Source organism: Coturnix japonica, chromosome 2, assembly GCF_054131305.1.
Source record: "Coturnix japonica strain WE chromosome 2, WE-NBRP24, whole genome shotgun sequence".
NCBI lineage: Eukaryota > Metazoa > Chordata > Aves > Galliformes > Phasianidae > Coturnix > Coturnix japonica.
Genome location: NC_140664.1, coordinates 7,398,329 through 7,424,294, shown reverse-complemented (window position 1 = coordinate 7,424,294; position 25,966 = coordinate 7,398,329). Strand labels below are relative to the sequence as shown.

The window sequence follows — 25,966 nt, the reverse complement described above, 5'->3', positions numbered from 1 at the left end:
GTTATGAGCTTGCCAAGGGAGTCTGACAGTTATGAAGTCATCCTGATGCCCAAATGAAAGCAGAACTTTTGGGACGTGTCAAGGAAGGATCTAATTTTGCCCTGTGGCTGACATCATACAGCCCAGTGTGGTTCTCAGTCACTAGGACGCTCCCCAGGTGCTCCTGTAATATCACAGAATTAACTGGGATATTGCCTCACACAAGATCTACTGAACAGACTTGTCATTTTTCCCACTTAAAGACATTAGCTATTTCTCCACAAAACCTCACCCACACCATTTTCTTAAAACCATGAACCTGTTATGTCTCAAAAAACAACGGGTTTTTTGCTGCTCTGGAGAGATGCAATAGCAGCAGCCCTTTGCAGGCAAATCTGAACTGAATTCCTCAGAGAAATGAGAATATGATAACTTTTTTTTTAATCAAAGTTGGGGTTTTTTTGTGCTTTTTTTTTTTTTTTTTTTTCCTCAAATGCATATTTGAGAGAGCTGGAAATATTCACTTTCCAGTTTTATATCTTGGAAGGCTTATGCATGTGTCTCTGCTTGTAAATGTAAACCTTCCAAAGGCAAAAAGAAGATTAACATATATGTAAAAAGCTGCTATAATTAGAACAAAAGGACTCTTGTGAGAGAGAGCTGCAAGAAGCAGTGCAAGTATCTCAGGGTCTGCACTGAAAGTGGGAGTCAGGACTGCTTCTTGAACAGAGAGCCAGGTCATCTGTGATACCAAATTCAATAAAAGATTGAATTCAGATTTCTTTTGAATTGTGCTTGCCTAACAGTGATACAATATAGACATTGCAGGTTTAAAAGGATGCTTTTTTTTCTTTTTTTTCTTCTTATTTTTTCTATTTAGGAGAGCACTCAAAGGAGGCATTTATTTGGGAATGGCTTTGCAACTTTTAAGCACCAAATAGGTGTTAGCATCAGCCGTTATGAAACTAGTTTTTGTAGAGTTATGCCTGTGCTTCTTGCTAACACTAAGGCACAGACAAAGCCAGCAAATTATCGACTGGTGTTAAAAACAGTGTTTTTCTGCTAAAAAAAAAAAAAAAAAGAAGAAGAAAAAAAGAAAAAAAAAGCTGTTTTATAACCAAGAGGAAAATGAGAATAATGGGAATATTCATTTTTCCTGACTACGGATAGTGCTCCCTGAGCTCCCTCTCATGACCCAGCCACCTATGGGCAGTAAATAGCCCAAGTCTGCAGGGGAGGTACTGATTACTTTTGCTGATCGCAGAACCACAGGGGTTGGAAGGGACCTCTGGGGATCATAAAGTTCAACTCCCCTGCTAATGCAGGTTCCCTCCAACAGGTTGCACAGGAAAGTGTCTTGAATGCACAGGTGGGTCTTGAATATCTCCTTCCTGAGTTGGCTAAATCTCAAGAAGGGTGTGGATATGGGCATGGACCAGGAGAAACCACAATGGAGCTGTGTGCTCAAAATAGTAGTTATCCCACAGGCACAGAACTGACCAGCCCAGGTGTCCTCTGCTGTAAGATCTGGTCCCAGATGCAGAGCTCACACCACTATCACATGCTGTGAAGAGATGTTTCACACAACCATAATGAACATTTTAAACAGCAGCTACAGTGAAGCCCCTCCTTGTAAAAGATGCCCAAACCTGTTTTCAATAAAAGCATTTTAATTGCTTTAAAGGTTTTATTAAAATCCCAGCAGACCAATTATAGCCAATTGTTTCCAGCTTCTACCTACCTAGTAATCACAGTGAGAGATATGTGCTCCATTACATGCTCTCCTCTCCCTCTCTCTGGTAACCGCATTTTTTATTGACTGCTGTTCCCTGGGTAGATTAGCAAATTTGGATTATCAAACTCTTCTACAAGCAGTATTCTACATTATGTTGAATTCAGGTGCCCAGATACTCTGATATAAAAGGATTTAGGATGTCTAAAAACAATGAGGAAAGATCCTCCCAAATGAAAGACAAGAAAAGACCACATCCAGATTGGAAAAAAAAAGGGGGAAGGGGGATGGGGGATGGGGGGGGACTTAAGAAAAATATTATATCTGAAACCACAGTGACAACTGTAAGGAGAAAATAGAAATTCTTAGTAAAACATTTTTTGCATTGGAAGCTGACATCACTTATGGTGAAAAAAGCCAGCAAATCCTCACCATTCACATAATCACCCATTCAGCTCTCCATGCCATGGCAACAATGTCATTAAATTAAGCATCCTATCAGATAGAAGGTGATAAGGAAGCACTACCCTGGGTTGCATCAGAATCCCATGGTGCCCCTGCTGCAGCTCACCGCCCACACCTGCACAGCCAGAAAGGGGCCTAAGAGGTGATTGTAATACAGACGTATGAACAGACAAAGCTGATTATAAAGTGTGGAAGAGGAGATGGTAATCTGGAAATACTTCTGCAGTTGGAGGTGGAAGAGGCTGAGCCTGTGCCTTGCAGTGCTGTGAGCTGTTCCTATCGGTGACACTGCTTGCATAAGTACACCACACAGCAGGAAATAAGTCTGATAGATCGTATCTAAGGTGAGATATCAGTATTGTGCTATAGGCTTGGGAACTTTTGCTTGCATTACATGTAGCAGTGGAGGATAACTGTTGCAGTGACATTAACACACCCACAATGAAGGGGAAAAAAAAAAAAAAAATCAGTGGAAGATAACTTGTGGATGTTTCTCATTTACAGTGCATGTGCTATCCTAAGCCACATTGTTCAGCACCAACAGAGGAGTTTGTGAAATCAACGGTGACATTTAAAATGGTTGCATTTCCAAGTTGAACCATATGCAGAAGCACTGAGCAGGTTCTCCACTACCTTTTTAGTTTGCCAAGGCATAAAAACTTCCAGCATCTTGGAAATCTTTGGTTTCCTTGGAGGAGGCTTTGATTTATTTATTTTTAATCGATGATTACTACATCAATTCACTGAAATTCAAAAGACTTTTTATTCAGCCACTGCCACCAGAATGAGGACGTTATTCAGTCCCACACAGCCAGTATTTTTTCTAGCCAGGGATGTCAGTACAGCAGTGATGTGCCATACTGGCATTTCTAAAATTAGTGGCAAACCAATCATTCTGAGTTCCAACCTCTGCTCCTCGTGGTGTCAGTCAGACCACAGAGCCAAGGGACAATGAGAGACGCTGATGGGCAGAAGGTCTCATGGCTTTGTCAGAAGCATTTTTTGGCATTTTTGAATTACGAACTTCTGTGCAGTGAGTTTATTTTTAATTCACATCATCTTTACCAGAGGACCCAGCCAGCTTCCAGCTCAACTTACGTCATATGGAAATGAGACTATTTCCTCCAAGAAGAAACCCATTCAATATGCTGCTCAGAGCTGATAACTCATTTTTCCTTCCATTCACGTTGTCAATGATAACCTCCAATGTGTTAACAGGCTAGACAAGGATCACTCTGGAAAAACCATCTGTGGCTGAATCAAGAGAGGTGCTGGGGCTCAGCACTTTCTCCCTGAGACACAACAAACATCTTGCAGCACAACATGCTGATCTGTACATCACTGAAGGGATCTCTTCGAGCCCTGCAGGGTTCATCTAGGATTTCCCAATATTTTCCAGCTGAGAGTGAGGAGCACACACTGAGCAGAGGTGCTCCAATAGGAACACCTCATTCTTTTTTGTCAAGCACAGCATGCTGTTGTTAGGAAAGCTCTGCCACTAAGGGCTGGGCTGCAGCACAGCTCTGAAACCAAAGCATGACCCAAACTATCTTGATTGAGAAATGTACCTCTGAGTCATGTTTCCTCCTGTGCTTTCTCTTGCTTCTAGCTGGGAACAGCAGTGTGTCCCAGATCTATGTCAGCTCCTGTGGATCACATCAGACCTTCACAGTGCATGAGATGCACTGGCATAAGCTACAAGACGCAAAGATGAATTAAGCTACATCACTTTCTTCACATTTTCCTTTCCTCTACTATGTACAACATTAATAATAGTCTATACTGAGGGCAAACTGGGAGAGCTGCATTGCACAATTCTCTGTTCCCAACCACAACCCTAAATCCTTTGTATTTCCATCAAAGACGGAGCACTGCTGTTCAGTAGTCCAAGAAGGGCAGAGATAAGACAGACCACAGAGAGAGGAAGAGACTGAGCACACAGGCTTATTCAGTCTCCATGTCAGGGCCAGGGAAAACTGAGGGAACAGCAGAATTTAGGCAAGTGAATTAAGCAAGTAAAGCTAGATGGTGTCACATTTTTGCTTCCACCTCTCTAGCACTATGAGGGGAGTAGCACCCGTGCCCCAAAGTCAGTTGCACTTCGTGTTCCACTGTGAGTTGAATTAGAAGAAGTTGAAATACCAGCCCTGAGACATGGTGGCCTTTACCAGCTTTGTCTTCTCTCTCAGGGCTGGATGAGCAACAACTGTTTGTGTCCGCACATTTTGCTATCAGTAAGACCCACCTGGACTTGGAATCTACTCTCTAAGGAGGAGCAACAAAGCAGAGGCACAGTATGAAAGTTCTTTAATCTGTGGCCTCACTGAAGTCACTGCTAGCAAGGTTGCCATAGGGACAGCATTTGAGTGTCATTTCAAGGCAGGGCAGAGGGAACAGACTTCCCCCAGGCACCTGATTTCATACTTTGTATCTTCCTATACCACACCCTACATGGTTGAAACCTGACTTCTTAGGGAACATTTACTAACACTGAACCCATTGCTATCCCCTAGTGACACATTATAAACAATATTTTCCTCATTAATAACAAGGGACTTCATCCAAATAGACCTATGAGCTGCAATGACTGTGCGATCTTCTGCTACTTGAGATATACATTCATAGTTATGTCAGATGTAACATTTGCCTCCTCAATCATTCCAGCTTATACTATGACTGCACACTGCTAATAATTTCTTTATCTAGACTAAAAATAATTTGGGCTGAAAAGGAATCACATGAAGAATAATCTCCATCTAAAGGCTAATTTTAAGCTAGATTTCCTGAATCAGAACAGAGACAATGGCTTTCCTCTACCTAATCTATATTAAAAAAAAATAAAAAAATAAAAAAATAAAAATAAAAATAAAAAAATTAAAAGACTGAAAAAATGCAGAAAGTGTCCTGTATATTATATACAAACCAGAAAGTGAGAATTACAAAAGGTCTTGAGCTTTATAGCATGTTTCAGGGTAGTTTACTACAGGAGTCACAGAACTAAAGAAACGTATTGAAGAGAGGTGCCACAGGCCATGGGAGCAGAGAGAACAGATGTGCTCTTACTAAAACCATCACCCCACTGATGTTCCTTATCCAGCACTGTAAGTAGCCTGTTGCGTGCCTTAATTCCTCAGATCATGGATATCACATGGTAGTCACAGCTTGCAATAAAATTGTGCACATTCAATATTCCTAGAATATGTTGCTCCTTTCCTTTTCTTCTTTAGACCTTCCTCAGGATATGTAGCTAAACCAGAATCACATCAGGAAGAGAGGAAGGTTCACTGTCACCACAAAGTACGTTGCCCTCTGACTTCAGTTCGGTGGGTTCTGCCATGTAGGCCAGCAGCACCAACAGGTTTCAAACTGAAGACACCTCACATGCACAGGAAGATGGGCAGCTCACCTAAAATGGGCACCAAAACACCTATAGGACACTGATGCAGCACTCCATTAAGCAGCTACTAATGGGTTCACCACCCACAGAAACCTTAATTTCTCTCTTCTTTTTATTTCCTCTTTCACAGACAATATATTACCCATCTTTTTCCTTTCTGCAGCTTTATGTCCACCACTTCCTTGCTCCCTCCTCCAGCTTGGTTGTTATTTTATCATTATCAGTGGAGCCACTTCTTCCTGCACTATTTCTGCTCCTACCATACCCTAATGAATCACTGGCTTTATTTTTTAGATAGGCTTTTTATTTTTTTTCCTATTTGTTTTAATTATTATAGTTTTAATCAAGTGGGCTGAAAACCATTCTTTTTTTTCCCCTCCAGACAAGGCAGAAAACAGACAGGTCCATCTGTTCTTCTTGCATGATCAGTGGCAAAGAGACTACATAGACACCCAAAAATTACATCCCACTCTTCAGCACTGCTGACAGGTTTGAAGGACTGACCATATTGTAATCATAGGTACAGGCTGATATTTGTGCTCTGGGTAAGATAACATTGAGTTGGTGCCCTTTCCAGACAAAAGTAGAAGAAATATATATATATTTGTAATTATTGTCTGCCAATCAGTAGGACATCCAGCAACAATTTTTAACTACAGTCCTGCAAAGTTATGCAACATGATCTTTATTTTCTGCATGCACAAGGAGCTTGGGAGTCATCAGCAGGGCCTCAGTGGAACATGGGGTGAACCTGAGAGACACAAGTTGTTATTCCTGCAAGGCCTTCAACAGTGTGTTTAGGATGAGGCTCATCTCACTTACATTTAATGTTTATGATGTGGTTGTCTACATCTACGTCATGTATTGATGCTCCTACTATAGTCAAGGGAGATCTATTTATTTGATATCTCATCCTGCTTCTCAGGATGTGATTTATCAATGTCATATACTTCAGAATTAGTTCAACAATCACTAATACACCTATTTCTATGGTCTGTATCGATAGCTAAGGACGCTGAAATGACTTGACCACATTTAGATACCTCCATGGAAGAAGCCCACGTTCTCTCCCATGAACCCCAGCCCTACTATTACTGCTATTACTGATACAATGTGATGATAACAATCCAGTTAGGAAACAAGTGCATCTAATCTTCCCAAGTTACTTCATTTCTTTGTTTGTTTATCTGCTGTTAAATTAAAACACACACATTCTTAGTTAAAACTCAAAGTCGTGCTTAATTAACAGCCAAGAATTCCCTGAATTCTTGATCTAAGCCTATCTTTTGCAGCTAAGCTACAGCCTACAGCTTCTGTTTGGGAATTTCTCCAAACTTACTTTAAAAATGATAAGTGAAAAATTGAAGCTTTCATGTGCAAATTCTTCCAGTAGCTATCTGTTCTACTGCCAGACCTTACCTCTGGCCTGTACTTATCTTGCATAATCTTCCAACTAAATCATAATTTATGCAATTAGAAAGTCTTCTAATAACAAAAGCTAGCAGCTTTCATAGCCTGGAACAAGTACTGATGCAGCACCCAGATTAATGCATATAAGCACATTATCTATTTCAAGTTGCTTGGAAATTAACTCAAAGTAGAATACATGAAAACAAGCACTGCCAATGAGGATGAGCACTGACACATTTCCATCTGCCCCCAAACTCTTTTTGTCACTCATTCTAATAATGTTTTCTTTACAGTTACTGTATCCAGGAAGCTCTAAGTCATAACTCTCTAACAGAAGAGGCATCTTAGAATATTCAGTAAAATCCTGCTTTACAGGTGATAATGCTCTGCCTTCATCTCTGGGAGCAGGGCTGTATTCTCTTCTCAGTTGCTGGAATGTCATAATTCAGGCAGTAAGACAGAGCATTCAGCCCTGGCTATATCCTCGTTCACTAAAGAAAGTTGTCTGTGTCTTGTTACACCAGGAACTCTCATCCTTTTTTTTTTTCTTGGATGTCAACACTGGCAGCAAATGGAGCTGCAAACCAGGACTTTTATTGTTACATCACTCTGGGAACAACAGCTGGCTAAAGCTGATTATTAAGCAGCATGCAGATCTTGGGTTAGTTTGTGAGAGGTGCTCCCAAAGTCCTCCCTCCCACCACTGGGACAAGGAATGTTTATCCATTTCTGGATAAACTCAAGGGACAGACATTAGCTCAAACACACTGGTCCAGAGGGAGCACTTGAGTTCAGCATCAGGGATCTGTGCAACAGAAAAAGCAGCACTAGTGATAACAGGACATGAGGTGACTCAGTGAGAATACCAGTATCTAACCTACCTTGCACAATATGGACAATTCCTACTTAGAGCCAAATTTAATGCTGATATGAATCTCCTGGGTATGTTAGCACCATCTATGTAAGAAGCAAAACCAAAAAGACCAAAAGGTGAATATGTTTATGCAAGTCCAGGTAGGAGGCAAATTGTCACGTCAATCTGCAGTCAGTATTCAGGCCACTTGAATTTTAGTCAGACAGTAATGACTGAACTGTACAGTCATGGTGACATAGAGCATGAGAGTCAAGCAGCACAACTGGAGGAGTCCCACAGATACAAGTTAGACTCAATGATCCTTAGATCTCTTCTAACCTGGGATATTCAGTGATTATATGATACTGGCACAGCTGGAGGTTTCCATTTAGTGGTCATCTACCTGCACCACAGCAGTGCAGTGGTAAATACCACCAAAGGAAGAAGATGTGAGGAAGTGAGGAAGGAACAGGAAGAAAAAGATGAGAAATTCAGGAAGAGTTGTAGATGAGGGACAAGTTACTGAAGACTGAATGACTCTTCTTCGTGTATTTGGAGAATCTGATGAAAAAAAAACTGTGGAAATGTCAGAAATAGTCAGAAATTTCAGAAGTCCTTGGGAAAAGTTTTCTATTTTCAGTGAACTCTATTGATGATTACACTAAAGATTATTCCCAGTATTTCTCAGTGTCAGTACTCCAAACAAAGACAACATTGGTACTACTTAGCCTAACAGCAAGCAACCCTGTTTGTGATTAATATGAAAGTTGTCCCCCCATGCTGAGCTGCCCTGCATTGGTGCTACAATTCATTTTTGCTTATACATGTTCAGGACTGAATGGAGTGGGGGTTGAGGGGGGGAGGGGGAAGAAGACTCCCCCATGACTCAGGCTTGAAAGTCTTCTCATTATGAGAAATGCATAAAGCAACATATCCTGTGAAATAATAAATTAATTAATAATTATCACTCCTAACAATCTGAAGTGTAAAGATGCACTTAAATTAACATGACACAGACATGCTGAGCAAGCTGATTTGATTGAAATTAGCCCTGTCAGGCAGATTGGGCTGGAGACCTCTAACATACCGCTCTATACTAAATGGTCTAATTGTCAGCTTCAATGTCAGACGGGATCTACATCAAAAAATGGGAAGAAAGCTGGGGTTTTTCTTGCCCACATTCCCCATGCTGTCTGTATTTGTTAACCAAACTAACATTTATGAGTCAAGTGCAGTAATGCACTGAAACAGGTTTCCCAGAGAGGTGGTGGATGCACCATCCCTGGAGACACTCAAGGTCAGGCTGGATGGGACTCTGAGCAACCTAATCTCACTATAGGTGTCCCTGTTCATGGCAAGGAGCAGATGACTTTCAGTAGTCTTTTCTAACTCAAATGATTCTGTGATTCTATGATTTCATGATTCTATGAACTGCTCCTCTCTCAACTTTGGAGAGCAGGGAAGAAAGGAAAGATTTCATGTCTCTTTAAGCTAGCTCCTGAAGCAAAGGTAAGAAGCCTCAAACACCATGGTGTGAGTATGGCTGAATCCCCTGTGACCCTAGGACAAGCTGGTGCTCACTTACTGTCATGCCAGGACATCTCCTGTTCACCCATTCCTCAAGGTCTTTTACTTTGCCATGAATTAGTTTGTTCTGGCAGGGAATCATAGCATCACCAGGGTTGGAAAAGACCTAAAAGATCATCCAGTCCAACCGTTCACCTATTACTAATAGCTCCCACTAAACCGTGTCCCTCAACACAACATCCAGTCATTCCTTGAACACCCCCAGGCTTGGTGACTCCACCACCTCCCTGGGAAGTCCATTCCAGTACCTGACCACCCATACTGAGAAGTAATATTTCCTGAAGACCAGCCTGAATCTCCCCTGCCGCAGCTTGAAACCACTCCCTCTAGTCCTACCACTAAGGAACTACATCTTCAGGTGTGCCAGACCTTGACCTTGGCCTCTGACACTAATAGAATAGCAGTACAAAAATAAAAAGCTTTTGTGGTACATCCAGAAAACACTCATGCTGCAGCAGCCAAATCCAAGTGTTCTTCTAACTTTAATACATTTGTACTGACATGAATAAAGAGGTTGCTGGCTCAGTATTTCTGTGAAAACAAGCAAAATACAAACAAGCAGCTGCTAAAGGGATACATCACCACCTTAAAACACTTCCTTACATTAAGGCATTTTCATGCAATCAAATACCAAACTGATGATTTCAGTGTTAGGTTCAATTCTTGGTACCGATTCCAATAATGTATCCAAGCGAGTATGCCCTCTAAAAATACTGCTCACATACCTACAGAGTGTGGTAGACAGAAGTGCTGTCTGTTCATTGATCTAGGGAGCTGAGTGTTGAGGAAGAGCAATTTCAATGGACAAAAATTCAGGAACAGGAAGAATGTGGACTGCTGCTGGCAAGCTCCCACTCAGTAACTCCTGTGCCCTGGGGAATCACAGATGGCCACAGAAGGTGAGGGGAAAGCCAAGTTAATCACAGCCCTTGGACTGGAAGATCAGCTCAAAAGGAAGCTAACTGGGTTTGAACATAACCTCAAGATCAACTGCAATTGTGATTTTAAAATAAATCCAAGCAGCATCAAGAGCAAATATACAGGAAGGCTGATGAAAACAGAGCCCACAGCAAAACAAAGAACAAAAAGAAGGCAGAAAGGTAAACTCGAGATTCCCAACAAGGAGAAGATCTTAAAGCCACCAAAAACAGCAGTACAATTAAGATTCTGAAAGTGAAAACATAAACTACACTATCACACTTTTCTTTGGTATAATGTCAGGGATGAATGTAGGCCTGTCAGGTTCTGCAATAATAAGTGGCCACACATAAGCAGATCATGCAGAAAATCAACTAGTATTTTATGTAGAGCCTGAAATTAAATAAAACCCCATCTAACAGCAAGACTAAAATTTCTATTGCCTTCAAAGGCAGGACCCATCAGTCTCAAACTGTAGAAGTTTACCATAGATCAAGTCACCTCGACTTTCACTAAAGGCAATGGAGAGATTCTGAATGGAGTTGCAGCTGTGATTTATGTCCATGTAAAGCAGATCCCTACAACTGGTTGGATGAATTGCACCATAAAAATCTGTCAACTGTATTGACTAGACCTCCACTGACTATAAAGAGAAATGAAATACCTATTGCACACAAAGACCTGTATGTGTACATACCTAAATTCACTGAATTTAGTTGGTGTGATGCCGAGCTTCAAACCTCAGGTTGGGTAAAAAGTTTAATATCTGTCAGATGTATTTTGGTGTAGACAGCTAAATTCAGGTACATTAGGCGCTACAAGAAGTGATTAATCTCACCTATTTAGAACTATCTTCAGGATGAGATTAATTGCACTCTGGAAATTTCAATTTCCTATTTTTCTTCCATGACTACAAAAGGAGTCCATACAGCTCCTTAGATAAGGTACTAGATGAATGGATCCAATTGTGAATGTTGAGAAACAGCCTCTCAAATCCTGAAGGAAAACAGAAAAATCAGTTATTTCAAGAAATTCAGCACTGAAATAGTAACATCCTCAAGGATATATATATTATATGATGATACCACAGGACCTGACATGATAATGAAGCAACATCTAAAATGAGTAAGACAAAACCAAGAAAAATGTCCAAATATTAACAAAAAAGAAAGTAGCAATATTTTCTTCCATGTTTTATCAAATGGTAAGTTTAGTGACAAAATATGAATGGTCTCTTTCTCTCTGATTTCTACCACTGAAAAATTATTTTGCTTTGTTGACGTGGAGCTGAGGTATTTAAACGTCTGTGTGAGTCTTATCAACACAAGAAGTGTTGAAAATGAAAAGGCAAAAGCCTTGATAAAGTCCTGTGAACAGAAAGAGGAGAACATATTAAAAAAAAGACATGTTATCAGATATATAGGATAGACCAGAGATAATAGCTTTATGTAGTGCTGGGGAGGTCCAGGTTGGAAATTAGGAAAATTTCTTCTCAGAAAGAGCTATGAGGCATTGAAATAGGCTGCCCAAGGAGGTGGTGGAGTCACCATCCTTAGATGCATTCAAGAAATACACAGATGTAGCGCTGGTTGATGCTTTGACTAAATGATCTTATTTTCCAAAAACTTAATAATTCCTTGATCCTACGACACATACAGGGTAAAATCCCAGTAATTTGACTGGGGTATGATTTCCTGAGTTTTATCCCAAAGAAAAGCGTATTTTTGCACAGACTCAAAAAGGCATCCTCACATTGGTGAGATCTTGCATGCAATGATTATATCTCTTCTTGTAACACAAAGATACTCAGTACTGTTCTCTGCTAAGGATGGCCAGCCTGTGCCCCAACCACTAATCTCACTTACCTTCCCAGCAAGGAACCATCTGCACTCCTACAGGAGAGGTCCAAGGTCTGTAGCATCCAGTTGTCTCAGACTAAAGCCATGGTATGTGTCATCTAGGAATGCTGTGTTATCGGCCAGTGTGTGTCACTCCTTGAGAACATCCCCAGCATAGATTAGCCAATTAGTATAGACTTAATGGCTGCTCTAGGCACAGAATTAAATACTGCTGTATGGCAAGGCTGGTCCAGAGCATTAGTTCAGCACTGGTGTTATGGTGCAGATGAGATCTGATGTCAGATCAGGGAACCTTAACCACCTGCGTGCATTGATATTCTCCTGGCAACGTCTTACAAGCAGCAGTATTAGCAAGGGTAGAAGAGCAAATTCCAGTTCTTATAATTGCTTTCCTAAATTAATTCACCTGTAATTTCAATCAGCTGCTCTTGACATTCCCTCCTCAAGGTGTAATCCCTCCTCATAAACACTCAGAGCAGTGCACAGAGAGGCATGAGGGGAAAAAAGATAAGCAAAGCTGATGCTCTACTGCTGAGAGCCTGGTGGGCAGCTCCCCTCCATGCACTTCAGGGATTTCACTGTCAGTCTCTCAACAGCTGTTCTTGATTCTTCTCCATTCTCACTGAAACTTTCAGATTCTCTGTATTTACAGTCAGTGGAAAATATCCTGCAAAGAGTCCTCTGCTTTAGGATGAACGTCTGTCCTTCATCCACAGTTGGGTATAGTCTAATAGCTATAGTCTAAATCTAATGGCTCCTATAAAATACATAAGAACTGGGACTTGGATGGAATGGAGCATTTAAGCTTTCAACAGTGTTTTAGTTCCGCTTTGGTGGTGCGTGACACTAGGAACACTTAATTGTTACACGAGTTACACAATATGTCAAAAGCATGAAAAATTCAAGATGGAAAAATAACCAGAAACATACCACTGAACTAAGCAGACAAACATTGTCCAACACCAAGGTCTGAACAAAAGGAAATTAGGAAATATCCATTTTCTGAACATAGATGCAGTGTCTGATGAAATCATTCCAGTGTTAATTCAGGTGATTAGCAGAAACCAGATGCAATTTAAAACTGGTTTCTGAGCTATAAATAAAGACATAACAAATGATATTGCATTAACCAGGAAGGGGAGAAGTTGTTGTTTTGAATGTATTTTCTTAATTCTGGTCTTATTAAATGCTTCCTTAATGACCTATAAAAATAATTAAATTGAATGTTAATAAAATTACCAGATACCAATCTGGAAGGTGATCAAAACACCAGCGAGGACAGAAGAAAGTAAATATGGACAGCATCTGAGATTAGAAAACAATGCAAACTAATACAGCTTTGCAAGGGAATACATAACACATCTGCACAGCTCTCAGCAACAACCCTGAAAATGTGATGGACCAATGAAATGCAAGTATTTGGGAAAAAAAAATAAGTCTAGAAAGCTAAAAGAAGCAAAATGCAACAGCTGACACAGACAGGATTAGGATTCCTCCATTGTCAATGAATACAATAGACTGCCATACACCAGCAATATAGAAGAAAGAAATTAGGAAAGACTGTGGCAAGATGAGTGTTTGCAGAAGTGATACACACAGTGATACTAACATCAGGGTCTCAGCATCTCTCCAAACTGAGATTTAGCAGTGTTGGAGATATGCAACTCAATTTCAGAGTGGTTTATAAAACCTACCCACAAATCAGGGAAAGTCAGAACCTCTAATGAGATCAAGGTGCTGTCTGGTAACTGTAACCAAAGGTGTTTCTTAAAGTATGGGATGAATCCTGTGGAGAAGTGTGGCTTAAGAGGATCTTACCATGTCCAAGCAGGGCAGCAGGTTGGTAATGCAGAAGATGATACCTAGTGATGCCTTCCACCAACTCTCAGTTATACTTTTCATTGTCACTGTGGGTAGGTTTCTCCTGACTGCTGTGGGACCTTTCATTTGCTCCAAGTTAAACATTCCTTAAGTAGTTTACTTGCTTAAGGCTGGAAAAGGCAATTTACTCATTTAACAGCCTGAAAGTTCTCCCAAAGTGCTTCTTTCTTAAGTAGGTTACCATGAACCTAAATATCCCTGGGCATATCCCTCCCTCCACAGAAAATGCTAAGTTTCCCAGTTTTCACCCTAAGACAGGAGGAGGCATATACGTAACAGCTCTTGTGGACCATACTCCTTGTAAAGCTATTAATATTTAAGAACTCCATTTTAATAAAGTATCTGTCAGAAGCAATAGCAAAAGCAATGTCTCCATGGCTCCATTCCTTCTGTAAAGTCCCATGTATAAGAATGAAACATAGCATTATTAAATACAATAATAAATATAATTATTTTTCTATACCATAGAAGGCTGATCATAGTAGTGTCCAAGCACACAGCTACCTAGCTATGTCTAAGGTCACTGATCAATTACACTTCAAAACAACGTGTACAAATTATCTTAAAACTTACTTGACAGATTTTGCTTGGAAAGCTTCTTAGAGTTGTTAAATTAGATTCAAACTACTCGAGTCTAGACCTTGTCTTTGAATGTGCATCGTCATCACTTGACCCTGCACACACATCAGTGCACAGTTTTGTACCTTGGCTTAATCTATGAATACAGAGTATCTTGTCAAGTCATGTTTGAAGACAAAGAGCTCTGAAAAAAGCACAAGATGCCAAGTGACTGACTAGCCTCTGATGTGATGTGTGGGAGAAGCATGTCCTGCTGGGGCCCTGGACAGGTTGATCTGGTAGGTGGCAACCCTGCCCATGGCAGAGGGTTGGAACTGGGTGGGCTTTAAGGTCCTTTCTAAGTCAGGCCAGTCCATGATTCTGTGATTCTCTGCCACATCATCTTGGTCAAAAGGAGGATATTTGGGACAGCTTAGTTCCATAGAAATTACAGCAAAGACACTGACTTCTGAAGAGCTCGTTGCTGGCAGAGTTGATGGCAAGGGGCTCCAGTGTTGGTGGTAGTTCAGATGCTCACCAGTGCCTCACCGGACACATCTGATCTCATCACCTGCCCAAATGAGGCCACACTGATACTTCACTTCTTCCAACCTGCAGACAGACACTGAGGTACCTTCATCCTTGAGGATTAAGGGACACAGAGAAGCACATCTGCACTACTCTCCCTTGAGCCATTCAACATGCCGGTCTGAGTGGACTCACAGGCCTCAGCACAGCCACACCAGTAAAGGTGTTCAGAGACATCTCCAATGACTGCAACTTCATTGTATCTTACAAAGTATACAGCAGAATTTATCCATGCATTACAACAGATTAGCATAAATAATTAAAACGGAATTTGCACTGGTGAATGGATAAGCAAAGGGCACTTACTAATGGACCAAGCTTGCTCTCTTGCACCAGAGTATTCACTTAGAGACAAGTCCATGCCAAAGAGGCCAAGGAAGGGCTTACATTTATCTTTCTCATTACCCAAACACTGTTCCCAAATCACCTAGTCCTCTGGCACAGGCCAGTAACTCAGCACATTTGCCACAGGGCAAAGAGGAAAATCCCCAGACATCAATCTTTCCATCTCTACTCAGCACTGGTGAGGCCGCACCCCGAGTATTGTGTTCAGTTTTGAGTCCCTCACTACAGGAAAGACACTGAAGCACTGGAGCATGTCCAGGGAAGGGCAGCGAAGCTGTGAAGGGTTTTGAGTACAAGTCTTATGGGAGCAGCTGAGAGAAATGGGATTGTTTGGTCTGGAGAAGAGGAGGCTCAGGGGAGACCTTATCACTCTCTGCAATTACCTGAAAAGAGGTTGTGGTGAGGTGGGGGTTGGCCTCATCTCACAGGTAACAATAATAGGATAAGAGGTAATTGTTTTAATTTGCACCAAGGATGGTTCAGATTAAGTATCTGGAAAAACAGCTGCTCAGAAAGGATGGTGAGGTATTGGCATAGGCTGCCCAGGTAGGTTGATAGAGTCACCATTCCTGGAGGTGTTTAAGAGAAGAGTGGATGTGGCACTGGGGGACATGGTTTAGTGGGCATAGTGGTGATGGGCTGGTAGTTGGACTATGTGATCTTAATGGTCTTTCCAACCTTGATGATTCTGTGATTCTTAAACCCCAGTGCACTTTTCCATAAACAGCCCACCCAGGTTCAGTCATGCAAAAGGTGCATTTCGGTGCTTCCATGAAACACTGATGATTTGACATCCCACATGCTTCTGCCTCCTCTTGTTCCAGGTGCTAAGCGCTACTGAAAGGTGGCTGGATGGCAAACAGGCATTCAAGCATTCCCTATGATTTTCCTCTCCCATCAGCAAGAAGGCCACAGTGAACTACACCAGCAAAGCACAGCCAATATTGCACAATTCTCAAAATAAAAAAGGAAAAGAAGGGGAAGGGGAAGGGGAAGGGGAAGGGGAAGGGGAAGGGGAAGGGGAAGGGGAAGGGAGGAAGGGAGGGAGGGAGGGAGGGAGGGAGGGAGGGAGGAAGGAAAAGAAAATGCAGTCCCAAACCTCTTCCTTGTCTTATTTTTCTGTGAAAGTAAAGGCTGCAATTGTCTCAGGGGATGGTACAAAAATAAGAATATCTCCTAGTTACCTCCCCTTCAGACTCTTCAAATTAAAGCAGGTTGAAAATTTACCAGAAACTGCCATTGCAAAGTTGAGCTGCATTTTGTTTCTTTGCTGGAGTCTCTCTGTTATCCAACACATCATTTGTGCTTGCAATTAAAAATAATCTAGAAAATCAAAATCTTACTTGCTTTTATTTTGTCAATTCATTCTGTGCATAAAGAAAGTGTTTAGATGTTTTGTAAGCAGTGCTCGGGTTGGTCTCCATGACCAAACCACTCATCCTGTGAGGCCTAGCAGCAGGGGATTCCTGCCATATATTGCACTGCTCATCGCACACAATCCATCAGGGGAGCTGTAGTTACAGCTACAGGGAGAGTAGCTTAGAAAAGAGCAGGGAGAGACTGTGGCCTGACCTGCAGACCTCAGGAGCCATTTCCTAATAAAACATCTCAAAGATGAAAACGGGTTTTTTTGGGGTTTTTTTTTTTTTTTTTTTTTTTTCTTTAATGTATACGTGCTTAATTTTTCACTGCAAGTATTCAGGAGTTCAGCTTTGCAGTGGTAATTTTTTTTCATAGGACAGTCCACATTTTCTCTTACAAACAACCCCATTGCCATATTGCCAGGGCAATTCAAAGAAGCTGACTGTTTCCTTCACCTTTTGGAAACATCTAAACATCTATTCCCTGGATATTCTGCTAGGCAGAATTTTCCTAATGTGTGTTAAGATCCTCTCTGCCAGGCCATCAAGAATGACTCCCTTTGTCCCCTATATCTTTGTCCCCAAGGCCTGGTGGCCTGATCGTGTGTTTGTATTCTGATTCAATAGAATCAATTATTTCAGTAGATCCAACCACACCTAGAGCAAAGCGTTTACAACAGGAGCTGCTCCAAACCTTATTTATGTGCACATGAGACATGTGAAGGATCATGAGCCCCTTCTAGCCATATGGGCAACACTGTGTAAGTCAATGGAATCCCATCTATACTACACTTTTAAAAGTTCTGGAATCCAAAGCTTAGTTGTGGAAATCTTTGCAAGGCCCCTTCCTGCTCCCACTCAAGTTCCCTGGTGTGTCCTGAAAGATGTGACCCTTTTCCATCAGCAGCTTCTCACCTCCAGAATCCTCAGATACAGAGCACTGAAGCATTTGTATCACTTCTCCTCTCATGCGTTGGGTTTATAATGAATCCATCGCATTTACAGATGCTGCAATCCCTTTTGGTCTCCAGTTCTACAGATATGTGAGCAAGCACCTCATTATTGATTTGGTTGTACTACAAAAATGTTGGTACTCAAAAAGTTACTCTGAATGAGATGGTATGTGGTGTTTTATTAGGATAAATGGGACCTTTATTCATAAGTAAAATGGCAGATTTGTGGATTTTGCAGAAAAGTTGGTGATCTCTCACCAACCCAAAGGATGTTGTGAAATGTTCTCATGTGAAAAGCAGCCAAGACTGCAGGCCAGAACTGCACACTGTCACAACAGCACCTCCAACGTGAGAGGGACTCCATTTCAGAAGGAAAAAGGTTAAAAGACAATTCATCTGAGAAAAGAAAAAAAAAAAAAAAAAAAAAGAACAAAGACTTCAAATGTCAGCATGGAATAATGGAATACTGCTTCCCTGATGCACTGCTCCTGCTCTTGATCAGGTCATCGCTCTTCAGTCACAGGAAGGTCTCAACACACCCTTCCATCACTTTCAGCAAGTTTGTTTTGTAGGGTTTGATCCTACAGCAAAGTAGGAATCCACACCTTCTACTGAGTTCAAAAGGTGATGAGATTGAGCACACCAGTCTCACATCTTGGTGTTTTGCAGCACAGTGTGTCACGAAGGAGCAACTGGCCATGTAGAACATTAGGTCCATTCCTAAGGAGTAGATGATTCTAAACCATTAACATTTTGATTGTTCTACAAATCCACACTGTGTTAACAATCTTAGGGGTAATCTCACACCTAGAGAGATGGCTAAAATGCATGTTGTAGCTTGGGATTTTTCATACCCATATGAAAGCAAATCAGCTTATCTGGACCTTTCTAGACCCATCCACCACCTTTTTGCTCCCTAGTAGCCTGGGTGTGGATTTGACCTGACTGCCTCAGCTGTCCACAAACAGACATACCAAGCACTCATAAGGCTCTGGTGTTTGCCGATGCCTCATTTATGCAGCCTGCATGGGCTGACCATGCAGGATGAGCCAGGGTGCAAATCCATCCAGACACGGCTCACCCCAAGCAGGAGCGGTGTTATGCAATGCTGAGCACAACCCTACAGCAAGGCTCGCTACCAAACAGCCTCCCCCATCACAGCATCTTTCCCCAATCCCAAACGCTGCCTCATCCTGCCTGGCATTTCAATTTTTCCTAAAGCAAAAAGGGGCTAAAAAGTGAGGAAAAAATGTGACAGGAGACCACATTTTCACAGAAATCCAACTGGAAAGCAAGAACCTTTGTCCCAAGACACACTTTATGAAAACATTGAAAAGAAGGGGGCAGCAATAGGTGAGTGGTACATAGCAGCACATCAGTAATGCTGCTTTTCGCTCCTTGCCCAGGGCTCAATCCCTGCAAACATTCACGAGGAAATTCGCCTGAAGGTAAAATCCCAGCCCCGTACTCAAGGTGTTTATTTACAAATGCAAGACAGCATCAGTGAGGAGGGCTTCCACAGATCCAGCTCCAGGCTCCCAGCCCATACACCCTACAGCACTTTAGCAAACAAACCAATTTCAGAAATCACAGTTAAATCCTCTATTACACAGAACCCTGTGTGTGTTACAGCATTAAAGAACAGCAGCACCACTGTGAGCACTGATAGTCCCTTGGGTTTTTCACACACGTTCACAACACTAAAGAACACTCTAATATGAACAGGACTCTGCCAAATTCATTGCATGCCGTACGCGGACTTATTTTCCTATATTTTTACGAAACCTTAAGGGGATCGGAATTTTTAGGAAGGCAAAACAGCAGTGCCTGACTCATCCCCTTTGGGCCAGAAGATGAGTTTGCTCCATCCCTGACTGCTGGCGATCGGCTTAACTTTCTGGCGGACAGTGCTGCAATGCCCCGGCTTCGTGCACCACAGGGTGACTGATCCTTACCGGACCAAAACCCCACGGATTTCATCTGACACTTTTTAAGAGCCGGCTTACCCGGGGTTTAGAAAACCGACTTCATCCACATGTAATGCTCTACGCTGAACTGAAGCCGGCAGTGTCCCCTTAAGCACTCTGCGCCTTAAAGCTGCTCACAGCTCGGTCCCTATAGCCGAGTGTAAGAGGCACGCGTTTGAGCACAGCGACGCGGGGGACATGCCAGAGGGAGCCCGAGCCTTACGAGATGCTCACTTTGGAAAACCCGGTGATAGAAAAAACATTAAAATAATAAGAATGAAAAATATATATATATACATCAGCACATCCCACAATAAGCTCCTTGCCATCCCCCCGCTGCTGGGAGCGAGTCGGAGAAGGACAGAATCACAAAAGTCCCCCGGTCGGGAATGATAAAGCAAAACGGCGCATCCCCCCGGGCAGCCCCGCTCCGCGTTACTCACACGAAGCCGTGGTAGAGCAGCGCCCAGCCGCGGGGTCGCTCCAGGGCGTCGTAGATCAAAGTTTGGATCCGGCGATACTTGGCGTGGTTCCTCTTCACCGGACGGCTCAAGGGGGTCTTCGCCAGCAGCCCCAACCCCGGAGGGCTCCGCTTGCCGCCTTCCTCCTTCCCACCGCCTTCCAGCAGCAGCGTCCCGTCGCGATCGGCTCCGGAGCCCAGGGCGAGCGAGCCCTGCTCGGGGTCCCCTCCGCCGCCGCCCGCCGCCCGCCGCCCCTCCGCCGCCCCTCCGGCCCCGCTACCGCCCGCCGCGCTGCGCCTCGCCTTCAGCCCCATGGTGGGCGCCGGGCCCCGGAGGCGAGCTGCAGATCGGCGGCGGCAGCCCCGGGAGCCCCAAGGCCATGATCTGAGCTCCCCGCCCCTCCCCCCACCCCCCCTCCCCGACAAGGATTTCTTTACGGATTTATATATATATATACATGGGAGTGTATATATATATATAAATATATATATATTTATAAAACGAGGGAAAAAAGGGGCAGCAAATGGGGTGGGGGGGAGACGGTCACATCCCCCTCAGGTCATCCCACCGGCGGGCAGCAGCACCTGGGCCGGCGCAAGACAGGGAAATCATCGCGGAGTTTATTTACCAGCCCGATGCCCGAGCCTCTTCCTCCCCCCATCCAACCCCCCCCCGCCTCCTCTTCCTCCTCCTCCTCCCAGCTCCTGCCTTCTTCCCCCCCCCCCGCGTCCCTTCTCCCCCCCCCAACCCCCCCACCCGCCTTTCTCCGAGCCCTCACGTTAGGGAGTGGCCCATTGTATGCAGGCAGCAAATAGCCCGGCGCCCGCCCCCAGCTCCCCCAGTCCCGGTTGTCTGTGGTCGGCTGCTTGGGGCCGCGGGGCTGTCCCTATCGTCCCCCACCCCCCACCCCCGGCTGCCAGCCCCCTGCTGGGGCCGCCGAGCGGGGAGATCCCGGCAGCGAGAGGGAGGGGAGCCCCCTCCGAACACCCGGGGAACCCCCGCAGCATCACAGCCCACCCCGCCTCGTTGCGGCTGGAGGGGAGGGAGGGGAAGGGGAGGGCATCCCCGGCCCCCCGCGGGGGTTTTCTTTCGCCGCCGGAGCAGGAAGGAGGGGAGGATGGGGATGAAGGATGCCGGGAGAGGAGGCTGCGGGCTCTGCCTCGCCGATGCGGCTCGCTCGGAGCCGAGCAAGCTTCCACTCGGGGAAGGGGTTTGGGGGCAGCGCGGCCGTGCATCTTCCAGCCGCGCCTGGCTTTGGGTTTCGGCACGGCTCTCCTGCAGGGGTTGCTGGTCCTGCTGCCGTAAGATAGGCTGCGGTCCTCTAAGCAGTCGCCAAAGTGGATGGCTGTATGTGGGAGCAGAGCCGAGCACAGCTACAGCTCCTGCCCTGAGCCATGGACCTCAGCTGAAGCCCCCATCCTGCTCCGACATCGGTAGCAGGACCCAAATCCAGAAGGGATGGGATCGTCAGCCCTTTTAGTTTCCCGGCTGCAAGGAAGCCAAGATGTGCTTTGTGCTCCCTGCAGCCCTGTTGCCCTGGGATATCTGTCACAACACCGCAGCAGAATCCCCTTTTTCTCTTAGAGCTGATCCGTGAAAACCTCCCTGCAGAGCTGAGTATTCATACGGCTGCACCTTGGTGGGATACAAAGGGTCCAATCTAATCCTTCTTCCTTGGCTGCTAATAATAATTAAATAAAAGAGACAAAGCCTTACAGATTGCGTGTTGTTTCCATGAGAAGCCCCCCTCCCCCATCTGGGGGAGTTTTCCTGGTATCTCCTGAAGAGATGCCAACAAACCCAAAAAGCCCTTCCAGACACACAGGGAAACAGATTTGCCACCTACTTGAGCAGCTCCCGTGCTGCTTCCCAAAGGATTTCTGCTCAGAGCCATCCTTCTATTTCCCAGAGCTGGAGGGAAGACACATGAAAAGACATCTGGAGATGAAGGGGCCGCACTTTTTCACACCTGCTCCAACATCTATCGGCATCATCTGAATATCATTTGCAGCCATATTAACGATGAGGGCTGTGGGAGGCAAGGAAGTTCTGTTAACTGGGCTATTTATCTCTCTCCAGCTCCTGTTCCACCTCAGTACAACAGTGATGATACTTCCTAAAGCCACAGCGGAGCTATCAGCATTAGCGGGGATGTGTGGGGCATGAAGAATTACATCACACAACCCGCTATGCCTTAACCTGGCATTACACGGGGAGAAGTGGGAGGCAAAGGGGGAAGGGGAGGAAATTTATGGCCGACCAGTTAATCACAGTTTTGAACCACAACAGTGAATGTTCAGTGTGAAATGGGGATGATGAGTTATTTTCACGAGGGTGCAGTAAATTATTTTCATTAGCCAAGGGCTGCACCAATGTCAGATAGCAATGGGTGACTGATGGGCAAGCTCACCAGCCTATTTGGCTTTTGTAGGCCTTATGCTAGAGACACAAGGTTTTCTGTCCCAATTACAAGCTGTTTTGTGTTGTTTTTTTCTGTCAATAGCATCCTCCAAAAGGTCTTAGGCATTTCCAAGTTCCAAATTAACACCATGCAAACTCGCTATTAGGACCATGTTTGGTTGAGTTTCCATCTTTTGAAACTTAAAATACCATTGCTTAGGGTCAGGAATTTTCCTCTCCCTGCTCCATCTAGGATAACTGTTGCACAGAAGTATCCACACTGTCTGGAAAGCAGTTTAGTAAAGGGCAGTTAGCTAAAGCCTTCCATCTGAGTGCAAAGATACCCATTGGTTTCATTGGTCTCTGAATCAGATCCTATAGCAGTGCTGCAGAAAATGGTGCTTGGGCCCGTAGTCCCATTGCACACCTGCTGGCACAAACCCCCACCAACTTCAAAGGGAGCATGGACAGATGGAGCACTCCAGGCTATGATTTGGTTTGATGAGCAATTACGCTCCATTACTATTATTTATGATGTGTTGCTGGCAGCACTCGATGCACACAAGTTTGATATCCACCTCCTTGGCTGACACTGGAGGGCTTTGTAATAATCGAAAGCAAGTGGTTCTGCTGAGCTGCAACGTGCAGCCAGAAGGCTGCAACAGGCTCTGCTGGGGGAGTGCGGAGGGACCACTGATAAACATCTCCTGTGGGTCATGCTGGCCTTTGTCAGATAGAAGCTTTGTTCAGTCAGATAGGTGGCAATCTAAAAGTAGAGGAAAACAAGACAGGATTGCATCTGCTGGTCAAGATAACACGGCTGTGTCTTGGCTTATTCATAGATCAGCTGAATTATTATTATGAATGACAAAGCACAGGACCACTTGGTAAACCACAAACACACATTATGTTTTAGTAGACTCACATGTACTTTCATCTGGAACATCTGGATCGTGTTTACAAGAGGAAAGATGTAAATATAAATTCAGGGAAATTCAGTTACTCTGTAAAAACCTTGCTAGTGCACAGACCAAAAGTGCTCATGAGCAAAGGGGAGAGGAACTAGCCCTTAATAAAATGGGCAAGGGAGTGAGGAGTGAGGACAGTCAAACTGTCCATAGCACAGCTGAAACTGTCATTAAAATGACATGTTCTATTTCAGTAGGGCATGTCCTGAGAAAGGTGCTGAAGAGCAGAACCAATGGGATCATTCTCAGAGATGAAGGATTTGAAGCATGAGGACCTCCTAACCTAGCAATCCCAGATAGAGCATGACCCGGTAATGGAGGGTAAAGACATCTAACTGCAGAGGTAGGTGGGATTTCAGTTTCAGTGTCAGCACGGTGTTGGTGGTGTTGAGTATTTTTGTCCTCTCTATCCCTCTGCCAGATTTGCGGTGTTTCAGGGCATCTCTTTTTTCACAGAGAGTGCAAAGTCTGAATCCCATTTTTGGCTGCTTTCTAACACCAACCTCCACTCAACCCTTAATAGATGCTGCATCAAGCACTGTCATGTTCTCATCTCCAAAGATTTCAGAGAAGTCTCTCCATCCACACACAAACCTACCAACCCACCTCATGGTCCTTTTCGAGTGTTATAACTGTCAGTATGTCCACAAAGTGAACCTATGTACCCGCCTGCATCTGAAGGCATCAGCCTGAAGAAGAGAAGGCTGCGATGTGACCTGATAGAGGCATTTCAGTATCTAAAGGGGAGCTACAGGAAAGACTCTCTTTAGCAGGGTCTGTGGTGATAGGACAAGGGGGAATGGTTTCAAGATCAAAGAGGGTAGATTTAGGTTGAATATAAAAAAATCTTTTAAAGTGAGGCTGGTGAGGCACTGGAACAGGTTGTCCAGTGTTGTGGTTGATGCCCCATCCCTGGAGACTTTCAAGGTGAGGCTGGATCAGGCCCTGGGCAGCCTGCTCTAGCTGTGGTGTCCCTGTTCATTGCAGGGGAATTGGTCTAGATGGCCTTCAGAAGTCCCTTCCAACTCTAAAGATTCTATGATTCCAAGATCAATGACAAATTAAGACTACAAGTACAGAATAGCACCAACACCTGGCCCATTCTTGCAACAGGAGCCTTCAATCTAGCCATAAGAGATCCTGAAGCTCCATGGAGGTTGATTTCTGGGGTTGCTGCCCCAAACAGCACTGTGCTGCTGCAGTGCCATTGTTCTAACACTCAGTATAGCTCATGTATTGCAATTTCAGTGTTCAACAGCAAAGATATGCTCACTTTTCTTCTCTCATTTCTTCTCATCCATCTTCTCCTCCTTCCTTACAGTTAAATACAATTAAATATCTTTTGTTGTTGTTGTTGTTGTTACAACTTTTATTTATTCATTTATTTATTAGGGTTTTTAATGCTTAGCACTGAGGAAATATAAGCTGTGGCTATTGCTTCTGCCTGCTAAATGGACACAAAATGAAGCCCAACAGTCCATCAATGAAACAGCCTGCAGACATGCACAAAACACTCCCAGACTTTGGTCTGAAGACATAGTTGCAAGTTTGATCTTTATTTTAAAAGCTATGACCTAGTTTAAGCCAAAGTTACAGTCTGTGATCTGCAGATGGTCCAAGTGATCAAAATGTCACCTTCTGGCTTCCTTCTGTGTGACCTCCAAGAAATCAGGCCAGGCAAAAGAGCACACAAATGACTTATTGGGGAGACTGACATCAACATCTGCTCCTTGAAACTGCCCATGGAAGCAAGGAGTTGATGCTCATGAAACCTTACAGCTGTGCAGAAAAATAAAAGGTAGCTATGACAGCCAGCTCTTCCTTCCCCAGACTGCAGATAAGACTGATGAAATTAGCTGCTGCTGCCTCAAGCTGTTTTCCTTTTCTCTGCAGCAGCAAAGCGCAGCTGAAAACCAGAGCCCATAGTAACACCTGCTTATGGACTGAGGAGCTCCAGGGCTGGTGCTGGTCTCTAGGCATTAAAGCCCATCCATTTGTAGGCCTGTCCTTTTCTCCCTCTTTGTACGTTTTCTAGAGTGATTTCACTCATTCCCTTGGAAATTGCTCTGGCTTTACAACTAGCAAGTGGCCAACATTTGGACTTGACATTTGACATCATCTTGGTGTAACAGAAGGATATAGGAAACAGGAGGAAATAAAACTTGTTAGAAGATATATATATATGTATGTGTGTGTGTGTGTGTGTGTGTGTGTGTGTGTGTGTGTGTGTGTGTATTTAAATACATCCATAGAAAAGATGCTCATATGAGGAAGGGACTCCAGG

At 43.9% G+C, this 25,966-nt stretch overlaps 1 protein-coding gene across 3 annotated transcripts in view; it reads right to left on the bottom strand.

Moving 5' to 3' along the window:
- KCNQ3 (potassium voltage-gated channel subfamily Q member 3) overlaps positions 1–20,890 on the bottom strand; it is a 183,475-nt gene extending 162,585 nt beyond the window's left edge. The window contains exon 1 of one of the 3 annotated variants that reach the window (XM_015856359.3): positions 20,297–20,890. In XM_015856359.3, the coding sequence (XP_015711845.2) occupies positions 20,297–20,628 (332 nt within the window). In that variant the 5' untranslated portion in view covers positions 20,629–20,890. The remainder of the gene's footprint in view (positions 1–20,296) is intronic. The other 2 variants (XM_015856358.3, XM_015856360.3) reach the window with 2 other exon arrangements.
- Between the last annotated feature and the right edge of the window lie 5,076 nt (positions 20,891–25,966).